The sequence below is a fragment of the Lolium perenne genome, chromosome 1 (genome assembly GCF_019359855.2).
Source record: "Lolium perenne isolate Kyuss_39 chromosome 1, Kyuss_2.0, whole genome shotgun sequence".
Taxonomy (NCBI): Eukaryota; Viridiplantae; Streptophyta; class Magnoliopsida; order Poales; family Poaceae; genus Lolium; species Lolium perenne.
Window position 1 is genome coordinate 217649140 of NC_067244.2, and position 12041 is coordinate 217661180.

Here is a 12041-nt window from a genome sequence, read left to right on the forward strand (position 1 = left end):
TACAGTTTTGCCTTTTTAACAATATAACAACTCATGTTAGACAATGTATTTCCCCACCTGATACAATCCACGTAAATAATGTCTGAACATCTTATTCTGAACTGAAATTTGGAAACCTATGCAGATTTTAGACACTGGGAGCTTTGGAAACAGTAGGTTTACCCTGTTTTTCGTGGAAATATTTTCCTTTTTAATTGAGTGCGCCGATTTAGAGCTTAGGAGCCTGGTGTTTTGAAAGAAAATGAAAATTGTATTTAAAAGTTTTGAAAAAAACAGATTTTTTCACAGCTAACGTATATATATTTTCTACAAACATGAATATATCTGTTTTGTATATTGGGGTACATAAAAATCAGAAAAATGTGGCTCAATATAGGTAAGAGAACTCAATTTTGTTCTTCATATTTTTTTATAGACAACATGTAATAGATAATTTGATGGAAATTTAAACACAAATACTAGGTATTAATTTATTTGTACTTGTATTTCTTCAAAAAAAATTGAAGTGGAAAAGTAAAGTTATATTTTTTCCTGAAAAACAAGATCACTGTAACTCGATCATCATTTGGAGTTTGCGCTTTTAATTTCATTATCTACTTAAGGAATTCAACTTTAGAGCGGCCTGGTTGTAAATTTATCTCTCTCATTGTTAACGTGACCATAGCCATAGGGGCATAGAAGACTTCACATGCAGGTTCTTCAGCAAAGGGCCAAAAAAAAGCAAGAAAATATATGAAAAGTTTAAACTGCATCTCGCAAAACCGTGTCCATTGTCCAGCATGCCACAGGCGGGCCATGATCTATCTTTCCAACACACCCCAACTCCAAACGCTATGACCAAACTTTGCCAAATCATGAGCAACACCATTACATGGTATATTAATCTTGCAAACCGACAAACCATGGAGTATAATATTTATCTAATGCACAATCCCGCTATTTTCATATTTGCTTCAATCCATTCCACTGATTTCATTTACCACTAAGGCACATTCACTCTCGAGGTGCACTGGCCATGACGGCGCATAACTACATATAAGGATACTTTGGACTATTTCTCGAGGTGCACCAGCCATGACTACAACTTCTATAAAAGAAGCATTATAGAGCCTCCGTTTTGAGTTTCCGTACTTTTGAGTACTTCTAGGAAGCAACAACTTCAACAGATTTAACATTAGTGTGACGAGGGATAATCTAGCAAGTGGACACAGTTATTCATCTAATATTATCATTGATTATTGCACCCGAAGATCTAAATCCATGTTCTTCAAAGAAACTTGCATCAATGTTTAACTTTACCATCCTGCCTAAGGTTTCTTCCATTCTCCTATCAGTTATTTATATGATACTCTAACCATGTTTTCCAAGCTGGATAAGAGACCGCTTTTCTTTGCTGTCATCAACATGTATCATATCATGTGTGCAATGTATATAAAGTTGGAATGCAAAAATTGAGCAGCTTGATTAGTATCAAATTTTCCCTTACCAAAGATCATACACTTTCTCCACAAAAGGAAAAGAAGTTTTCCTCACGTCTACCTGGTTAATTGAGAAATACCAACATATGTACAATCATGAACAGTCTGTAAGCAAGTGTACAATGTGTAAGAAGTGGGCAACTTCTTCAAAGATTTTGCCGCGTAGCTCTAGCTTTTGTGTATGTTTATCATCGCATGTTGGCTAGTCTCCGCTTCCATCCCGCAAATAGAAGATGCAGGGAGTGCATGGTGTCAATCCTTGTTTGTCAACAATGGCTCTTGGACAGCAAGTTTTCAACCGAGCACTTCTACTTTTGTTTTCTAAAGTATCATTTTCCCTTCCATGATTGTTGCTTGCTGCCTCTTGATTTGAGTTTTGTTTGTAATTCTATGGTTATTTTTCATACTCATTTTTATAGAAATCATATTATCTTTTCTCACAGTGATATGCTAGGAAATCCTCTCCAATTAAAAATGAAGTTCTAATGCGTAAAACCTTTTCAACATCCGACACCAGGTAGACTGATCTTGTTGTTGATTCCTTTCATTCTTTTGTCGCTGACTATATAAGATCTGAACTCCAACATAGTCTTGAACGGTTTGATTTGCCGACATCCTTGGATTTACTCATCATAGTCTGTTGTCTCTCTTAATTTTTTTAAAATTTAAACCAATATTTATTCATCATGTCTATTTCTGGATCTCGAGGTCACGATTTAAGGCGCTATATCAAAAAAATTAATGTGTCCTTACAATGAAATATTTAGCTTTTGGAATACTAGCACAAAGGCTTTTATGATACTCAATTAATCACGAAGCATGCGTTGGTAGAAGAGCTTGGTCGAACACCCTTATATCCCAGAAACCGCAGTTTCCGTAGATATTTGGTTTAACCATCTTATCCGAAGTCATTCAATGAGCTTTCCAATGGCCTGCCTCATCACCACCAATACCTCGTTATAAGTTTCCCCAGGTCATCACACAAACCGACAAACTGATTGAAAATTATTGCATATCCAACCACAAAGCGCCAACTTATCCACTTCAGCATATATATGCCGACCAAAATTGCATGTAGTCTTTATGCAAACCTAATCTAATAACTTTTTTCTTCAAAGTAGTTGTCAAAAAATGGAAGTCATCATGATGCGCACATTCACTTGCTTCTCTCCTGCTAAACTCATACCGTTTCCTCTCTCATTGGATGTTTGTCGAACAAAAATTAAAATATTAACTTATGCATTATAAAGCATCGTTTCGAGATTTTATAGATTGAACCGCTCTCTCGTAACAAGTTTATGTACCGTACACATCATTTACTCTTAACAAAAATAGCATCAATACAACATGCGACTACACAAGTGCCATAGGTGGCCCAAATTAAAGACAAAGACGGAAACATTTAAAGAGGAAGCACACAACGACAAGGCATCCGCTCTCATTGAGCCATCTATGCGTTCTTTACTCGTGCCTTTTTTCGACCTAGCCTTACAATTTGGTGCAACCTTTTGACTTCATCTGAAATTGGTAATGGTTGATTGAACATGGCTACCTTTTCAGGTCTGTAATATTTTTTCATCCATATTAACTAAAGATCACCCATTTATATATGAGGGAGTTTGGAGAGGGAACGGAAGTAGCAAAATTTGAATATGTCCCCTATGCTAACAGAGAAATGAGACGATCTAATCGCAAAGACAACTCTAAATCGGATCCCCCATTAGAAAACTTCATCAAAATAGAGCTAAAATTTCACGGTTGTTCCACCTAGCTAGGCCAAAAATGGATGGTGGGAAGGCCAGGAACCAGGCGACCGCCGGATCCCGCCGATGGTTTGGGATCGGACGGTGGAAAGAGGGAGCGCCAGGAACCAGCCAGAACGTGGGGTCCACCTCACCCGGGATAGAGACGGACGGGAGGTCGTCAAACCACGTGGGCCCCCACATCGCGCGGAGCCTACCAACCGACGAACCACCTCCGTGGACCAGGTCCTTCCCAGCCCCATACACCCTCCACATCACCCCACCGTTCGAGCGGCGCACGCGTGGCCAGGCCCATACACCGGGTCCACGCCGCGGGCCCCAGAGCTCGCTTCCTGCGGGCGCTGTTTGTGGGAATTTTTTTAATTATTTTTGTTGCAAAAAGTAAAAGGCGCAGACGGATAACGGAAACCCTAAATCCCCCAAATCGCAGAGGATCTATCCCGACTCGCTCGCTATTTAATGTATCGCGCTTCCCTCCCCCGCCGATCCGATGCTCCCCCCGACGCCGATCCCACCGCCACCCGCCGCGCTCTCCTCCCCGACGCCGCCGCTCGCTCGACGCCGCCATGAGGAAGAAGCTCGACACCCGCTTCCCCGCGGTACGTGCGGCGATGGATTCCCCGCTATTTTCCCGCGAGTTTATTTATTATTGTTTCCGTAAAAGTTCTCGCGTAGGCTCGGATTGATCTCCGCTATACGCGCCGCCGATTGAGGTTTCGCGAGTATATGGCTCGCGATTTTTATTTGTGTGTGCTCATCGCCTCATCCTGTATTTGCTTCACTTGCGGTTTTATTAATATGGTGGGCAATGGACTTCTCGTACGTCTCTCCTTTGTTGGGTTTGGTAGATGCGCCCGCTCGAGGAATTTTTGGGTGCAATCGCGAAATATTATATGTGGATTGTGCAGCACGATTAGAATTTCTAGCCTGTTCATGTGTGCTCTCCTTTGTTGGGCTTGGTGGATGAACCCTCTAAATGATTTTTTGGGTGCAATTGCTAAATATTATTATATGTGCTTTGTGCAGCACGATTAGAATTTCTAGCCGTTCGCTTGTGCTTGCCCTTTGTTTGCTTCGTCCTTATAGATGGGTGTGATTTTGTCGGCGGCTTCTTCCATGGCCGTATCACAAATCTTTAGCCATTCAATCTAATTGGTAAACATGCTGTAGAGGTAGCCAGTGGATGCACTCTCCTTTGTTGTCCTTGGTAGACGCACCCTCTCGATGAATTTTTGGGCGCAATTGCTAAATATTATTTATATGTGGGTTGTGCAGCACGATTAGAATTTTTAGCCCTTCGCTTGTGCTTGTCCTTTGTTTGCTTGGTCCTTATAGATGGGTGTGATTTTGTGGGCGGCTTCTTCCATGGCCGTATCACAAATCTTTAGCCATTCGATCTAATTGGTAAACGTGCTGTAGAGGTAGCCAGTGGATGCATGCAAATCCTTTATGGTTTAGATTCAACCTTGTTAATGTTTCGATGGTTATGTTTTTAGCGTGGATGAGAGTGCCTTCGTGACCTAAATTCTTTTAATTGAAATCAGGGTCAGTTTGTTGTATGCTTGCATAAGTAGTTATGTTCAAATTCCTTGGGTTAAGCTCCTTTTGTTCAACAACAGGTAGGTTCGTTCTGTAAGGCTGCACGACAGAAACCTAGAGTAGTTGCATTCACTATTTGCTGAAAAAAGATGAACATGATTTATTGAATAGCACTGTTATATCAATTTGAGCATTTTCAGGAATGATAGGTTAACGGCGACGGAGGTGGCTTACTTGTCTCCAGAGGAGATAAACTCCAGATCTTCTGCAGTGTTTCCTCTTTCACTCTGTAGCTCGGCTAGTGGGGGTGTAGTAGCTTTAGCATTTGTAGGTTATGTTTCAATTCCTTTCAAATTGGGCTGCTGTGCATGAACTGTTATTCCCGCTTACCGGGCTATGCTTCTACCTTCTTCCTATATAAAATGAGGAGAGGGATTGTTAGTGCAAAGTGCCAAAAACGACCTAACATTATGGAATCAATCGTGCAATTTCTTCTGTAGCTATCAATCTGTTTCATTGATATCATGGTTGTTTAGACCAATACACATTTCTCTATATAGTGGCAGGAAAGCTTCTAAATCTATAAGTTAGTGCTGTTTATCATTTTGTAGTATATATCCAAATGGTAAATAGGCCAAATAGGATTCTACTGCTTAACCATCTGATCTACACCAGTAGGTTAAAGCTGTGTACAGTTGATAAAAGTAATAAGTAGTATAAATTCCAGAATTAATATCTAATTCAAAGCAAGGAAAATTCCCAAAGCTGTTGTTTAGTCTATCTTTGGGAGAAGATGCCAGCATTCTGATTGCATATGTTTGCTGTACAATTGAATCCCCGTGATACTGAAGTTCTTGTACAAGAGATGGAGATACACTCTTTGTTAACTTTTTCTTTCACAATGGACTAGGAGAATCTCCTTCCTTCATATGCTTGGACCAATGCTTATAATCACATGTGAATACTACAGCTGTCACATCCTTTTCCGTTAAAATAATATTGCTGGCCATTTGCATTGTAGTATACCGCAATCATAACTACTCCCTCCGTGCAGTATTGTATGACATTGTAGCGATTTGATTGATTCATCAACTTTAGGTTGTATCTAGTCTACTTTTAGTATATTGGTTCACTCCTTTCAGTTTGTATCTAGTCTAGTTAAGTATCTAAAACATCTTATATTAGTGCACGGAGGGAGTATGATCTATGTGAGCCTTTTATTGATGTTAGGTTGTCATTTTTTTAGTAGAAAGGCAGGTTATAAATTTTACTAGTCTTTCAGATGGTATCATGTCATTCTTCTGTCAATCTAATGTTAAATTACTTTTGTAATTTGTTATACAGCCTCGGATTAAGAAGATCATGCAAGCAGATGAAGAGGTTGGCAAGATTGCTTTACCTGTACCTGTTCTAGTGTGTAAGTTCTCTATAGCCACTTCTTAGAGAACTTTCTTTTTTTAACTCTATTTATTATTAGTTGCAGAGTTCCTTTTCACCATTTGTTAGTAGCTTATATTGACAAAAATACGCTACATATGTTGTTGGCCCATCTAGGATGTACCTCTTTAGAAAAATAAAGTTTTAATTACTATTCGTATTTCAATGTTGGTAACATATTCCATCGATATGAATTCCTTTTATTTCGCTAGACCAAATTATTCGCATATTCAAACCAAACCAAAACATAACTGCTGACATTACTACCTATTGTACTTTCTCGTTGTGAAATAAACATATGCAAAATTGAAGAAATATTTGGTCCTTTGGGGAGGTTGACAGGGGTAAATCATGAATTTATCTTTGGAGTCGTCTTGGTGCTATATGGAGCATGAAACATTTGTAGCAGTCAATTGAAGATCCAACCTCTGAACTGCAGTTTTATTAAGATGATATGATTTTATATATGGTCACTCTAGATCTCGATTTTGAACATGAGAATAGTACTTACCATAAAACATGTATGGAAGATGTAGAACAATGTTAGTCATCTTTCTCTTGATAAAAGGAGGAACGTACTACTAGGGTCATCATAGCTGAGGTGCAAATATGAATCCTGTGACCATGGGAGCTTGAGCAGAGGCTCAATGTCAAACCCCCTCATAGCATTCACAAACATCCAAGCAGCAATGTAAGCCTTCTTTCGTATATTTTTGCACACATGCACAGTTGTTCTCCACATCGTCATGCACAGGAGCATCACCCTTACATTTTCATGTCAGAGCTGACTGGCTCCTCCACCAGGCACCTCATCTCTCCCCTGTTAGCTTGGTGATATGCTATCCCTGGCTATCGCCATGTCTTCATGATTTAGCTTTCTCTGTTCTCCTGATTTGGAACATCTCATTATATGTTATACTTCCTGGAGGGTCAAACTTGGTAGAGGAGAAGATATGGCACTAAGTTAAGCGGAGGGATTTGTGGTGATGGCCAAAGGAATCTGGGAAAAGGCTAGACGCGGGAAGAACGGGTGTTTAGCTGGTGCAGCTTTAGGGCCACTAATTGAGTGGAGTAATTAAGTGCGCTCGACACTGGCGGGACATATACATTAAATGAGAAACATTGAGGATTGTGGTGGGGGTTCTGAGTACACGCCAGTTGCGGGAAGAGCTGACTTAGCAGTGTACCATTAAATGACGGGGTAATCAATGATACTTGACTGTTGACACTCTGGTGGGTCATAGTTTTAATTGTAGCCATTCCATTTAGTTGCATAATGCACAAATGCGGGTGCATGTAAAAAATCGATGAGACTCGTACTCGTACAAGCAGTATAGAACTATAGATATCATTAATTGCAAGGTATAGCTTAATTGCATGCTCTTATTTGAACTAACTGATTCATTAGTATTGGCACATGCATGTTGATGTAAGATTGACATCAGCTATTGGTTCCTCGAAAAAAAAAAAGACATCAGCTATATAGGCAATAGCAAAGTAACTTGATGTCTAAATACTTGTTGCTACACCTACATGCTTCTATTCTCTAATTTGTTTTTGTAAGAACTCTTTTTGTAACTCACACCATGCATGTGCTTTCAACTTTCAACTAACACATTTCTTTGATGTCCATGATTTGCAGCCAAAGCACTGGAGCTGTTTTTGCAAGACTTGTGTGATAGGACATATAATATTACAATTAAAAAAACGGTCAAGACAGTGAGTTCATCGCATTTGTAAGTTTGCTTGACCTTATTTGACGCTGAGTCAATAGGGATATGGATAATTTATATTATGATATAAAACTTGAACTTTAGTTTGGCAGATTCTTACAATATAAAACTTGAACTTTAGTATGGCAGAATCTTATTAGCATTATCCATTTTGCTATTCGAGTTTTCTTAACAATGCATTGTTCGTGCTTTTTGTTGTTGTCAAGGTTCATTCTACAGCAGTAGTCTATAAGTCATGTAGTGTACATAGTCGAGAACATACCAATGGGCAAGTTGCTCAATAACACCACAAAGATCACATGGTTAAAAACATAACACTTTCACTGAAACATGGCACTGGCCCCGTCTACGTTGTTGTATTGGCTGTTATTTTTCAATTTGTGGCTTCACTAAACAGATTTCCTTGTATAACAAATGTCAAATATGAAGGAAGCTTTGACATACTGATATTGCTCTACCTTTCACATTAACATTGCCAGGAACGAGTATGGCCTTGTTCCTTTTTTCTAGTGCTGAACTGAATTTTGCGGCTTCACTAAACAAATTTCCTTGTATAACAAATGTCAAATATGAAGGAAGCTTTGACATACTGATATTGCTCTACCTTTCACATTAATATTGCCAGGAACGAGTATGGCCTAGTTCCTTTTTTCTAGTGCTGAACTAAATTTTGTGGCATAGTTGGTATCTTATTATATGTTGTTCCAATTTACTCCAAAGTCAGCAGCATCTTATAATGATGATGTAAAAGTATCTTCATACATGTTCTTGAACTAAAAGATGAAGGTAGGTAAGCATGTGTCTCGTGGTTGTCAATTTTGGTTTTGGGTATGACTGTTCTGGTGGTAGAAATGAGCTCTTGATCATGATATGTATTATGTATATTTCTTGAGGAATACATTTGTTTTGTTGGATGGTCCCATTATCTCATTCAGTATTACGATTTTACAGGAAAGAGTGCGTCCATACTTATGAGGTGTATGATTTCTTGAAGAATGTAGTCGACAAAGTTCCAGATTTAGGTGCACCTGATGGAAGTCCAGATGATAAGCTTGGCAAAAGAAGGTAAGGTATCAAATTGTGGTTAATTGAACTCTGATATGAACTTCAATAACCCCTGAAATGTCATCAGGAAACATGCTGAAGATGAAAGTGAGGAGGAATCTAAGCGGACAAGAAATGTAAGTATTTGTTATCCATACCTTTCTGTATGGTGTATATTTACACAACTTACAGGCACTTTTTATGAGCAGTTTTTAGTTTGACCATCATGACTTCCATTTTCTCTGATACTCTCCCTGCTGTTCAGTTCATATGTTATTAAATACATGAACATCTTAGTTTTTGTCAGGGTTTTAGCTTTGGCCTGCTTTTGCTGACAAAAGTTCTGTAACCATGCAGGAAGCAGCAATCCAAACAAGCAATGGCAGAGGGCGTGGGAGGGGACGTGGGAGAGGCCGCCGTGGTGGGCGTGTAGCAGAGAGGGGGACCGAAAACCATGATTTAGCTCAGGGCCAGTTTAGCAAGCCAGGAGGCCTAAAGGTAGAGATTGGAGATGGTTTGTCTGACACAACTGAAGCCAGGGAGCCAACCCCTTTGAGCAATGCCAGGGTCTCCTTAAGGAACATTGACTTGAACATAGATCTTACTGACTATGAGGAGGATACAGTAGCGGCGCAATTCCAGCCGTCGGCTCCTGTGACAGTCGCGGCTGCAGCTCCTGCAGGACCCTCAGTTTCCCCGGCTAAAGAAGAAGTGAAGACCAAGGATTTCCTCGACTGGCAACTGCCTGAGATGAGCAAGATGACCATGGACCCAATCCAGTTTGCACTGTCATCGAACCCTAGGTTAGAAGAGGATGAGGACTATGACAATGAAGAATGATGACCTAGAAGCTAGCTCTGGAACTAGTTTGAGACGCTGATAGGTAGACTTGACTATTGTACATCCTGGTAGTACCAGCTCATCTCTGTAGCAACTCAACTGTATCATATGTGTGCCAGCGGAGGCTGCAGAAGTAGTTTAGGATGTAATGATCGCTCAATAGCCAGTAGCTAGTGCTTTTGTATTCTGGTCGATAGCCAGTAGCCGGTTAAAGTTGTAAATCCTGGTCGATCTCCAGCTTAATGCTATAAGTTTCAGACTATTGGTGCTTATGCTTTTTTGTTGGTTATAGAATCGGTCAAAATATGTTCAACTCGATGAGATGTTTCGTTTCTGGAGTCACATCTAGATTTAATACATTTATAAGTTGCAATATAGAACTATTTTCCTTTTCTAATTAGTTTCACCCTAAAATTACATTTTTTTAATCAAAATACAACAACAATAACAACAACCAAGCCTTTCAGTCACAACTAAGTTGTGGTAGGCTAGAGTTAAAACTCATAAGATCTCGAAGCCAAGTCATGGTTCTGGAACGTGGATAGCTAACTTCCACGCACCCCTGTACATGACTAAATCTTTGTTGATATTTCAGACCTTCAGGTCTCTCTTAACGGACTCCTCCCATGTTAAGTTTGGTCTATCACGATCCTTCTTAACATTCTGAGCACGCTTTATCCGTTCGCTATGCACTGGCGCTTCCGGAGGCATCCGTTGGATATGTCCAAACCATCTGAGACGATGTTGGACCAGCTTCTCTTCAATCGGTGCTACCCCAACTCTCTCCTGTATATCGCCATTCCGTACCCGATCCTTTCTTGTGTGGCCACATATCCATCTCAACATGCGCATCTCTGCTACACTTAACTGTCGGTTATGTCGTCTCTTCGTTGGCCAACACTCCGCGCCATACAACATCGCAGGTCGGATAGCTGTCCTATAAAACCCGTCTTTTAGCTTTTGTGGCACTCTCTTGTCACAGAGTACGCCAGAAGCTTGGCGGCACTTCATCCAACTAGCCTTGATTCGGTGGACCACATCTTCATCGATATCGCCATCCTTCTGCAACATGGACCCCAAATATCGAAAAGTGTCTCTCTCCGGTACCACCTGCCATCAAGGCTAACCGCTCCCTCCTCGGGCCTAGTAGAACTGAAACTGCACCTCATGTATTCAGTTTTAGTTCTACTAAGCCTAAAATCTTTTGATTCTAGAGTTCGCCTCCACAACTCTAACTTTCTATTAACCCCCGTTCGGCTATCATCGACTAGCACCACATCAAGCATACACCATGGGATATCTCCTTGTATATCCCTTGTGACCTCATCCATTACCAAATCAAAAAGATAAAGGCTCAAAGCTGACCCTTGGTGTAGCCCTATTCTAATTGGAAAGTCACCAGTGTCACCATCACTTGTTCGAACACTTGTCACAATATTATCATTGATGATGGTAATGTACTTTATTGGGACTTTGTGTTTCTCCAAGGCCCACCACATGACATTCCGAGGTATCTTATTATAGGCCTTCTCCAAATCAATGAACACCATATGAAGGTCCTTCTTTTGCTCCCTGTATCTCTCCATCAGCTGTCGTACCAAGAAGATGGCTTCCATGATAGACCTCCCAGGCATGAAACCAAATTGGTTTTTCAATGACTTTTAAGCGGTGCTCAATGACTCTCTCCCATAACTTCATAGTATGGCTCATCAGCTTGATTTTTCAATCAAAATAAAATGGATTTTTTTATAGAATGAAAGTATTTATGCTCTTATTAATAGGATTTAAGCTTTAAGTTGCCCCACCACCATAGCTGTCCGGAGTTTGGACATCAGCTATTCCCTTCTTCTTTCGGTCCTTTTTAATTGACTCAAACTTAGTACAAAGTTATACTGAATCTGAGTCAATTAAAAGAGACTGGAGAGAGTATTTCTTACGATTAATTGCTCCATTTATATGTGAACGTCAGCTATTGTTTGTTTTCCAGATGTGACAAGTGAGCTGAAATGGGAAGTTGAACAATTAGGAGCATCTTGCTTTTCTTGGTAGGAATTTTCTACAATGGTTAGTGTGAGTTCTTATTAAACTACTCCATTGCAAGATCATACATGGTCTGATGCATACAATGCTATTTCTATAGGGAGAAGAAATCCACGAAATTCCTAAGAAACAAAAGTACGACATTTGTACAATCATGTATACCAGTT

At 40.0% G+C, this 12041-nt stretch overlaps 1 protein-coding gene across 1 annotated transcript; it reads left to right on the forward strand.

Moving 5' to 3' along the window:
• The first annotated feature begins 3637 nt into the window (after nt 1-3637).
• On the forward strand, nt 3638-10147 carry LOC127318796 (uncharacterized). The gene is made up of 6 exons (XM_051349270.2): nt 3638-3840; nt 6125-6197; nt 7860-7953; nt 8902-9015; nt 9083-9131; nt 9352-10147. The coding sequence occupies exons 1-6, from the start codon at nt 3808-3810 to the stop codon at nt 9832-9834; spliced, it is 846 nt and encodes a 281-aa protein (XP_051205230.1). The 5' UTR covers nt 3638-3807; the 3' UTR covers nt 9835-10147.
• The last annotated feature ends 1894 nt before the right edge of the window (nt 10148-12041 follow it).

Bases quoted from the DNA above. Each gene is read 5' to 3' on its own strand.
- LOC127318796 (XM_051349270.2), top strand. From the start codon at position 3,808: ATGAGGAAGAAGCTCGACACCCGCTTCCCCGCG. The intron at 7,954-8,901 runs GTAAGTTTGCTT...ACGATTTTACAG, and splicing joins ACAGTGAGTTCATCGCATTT to GAAAGAGTGCGTCCATACTT. The intron at 9,016-9,082 runs GTAAGGTATCAA...AAATGTCATCAG, and splicing joins GATAAGCTTGGCAAAAGAAG to GAAACATGCTGAAGATGAAA.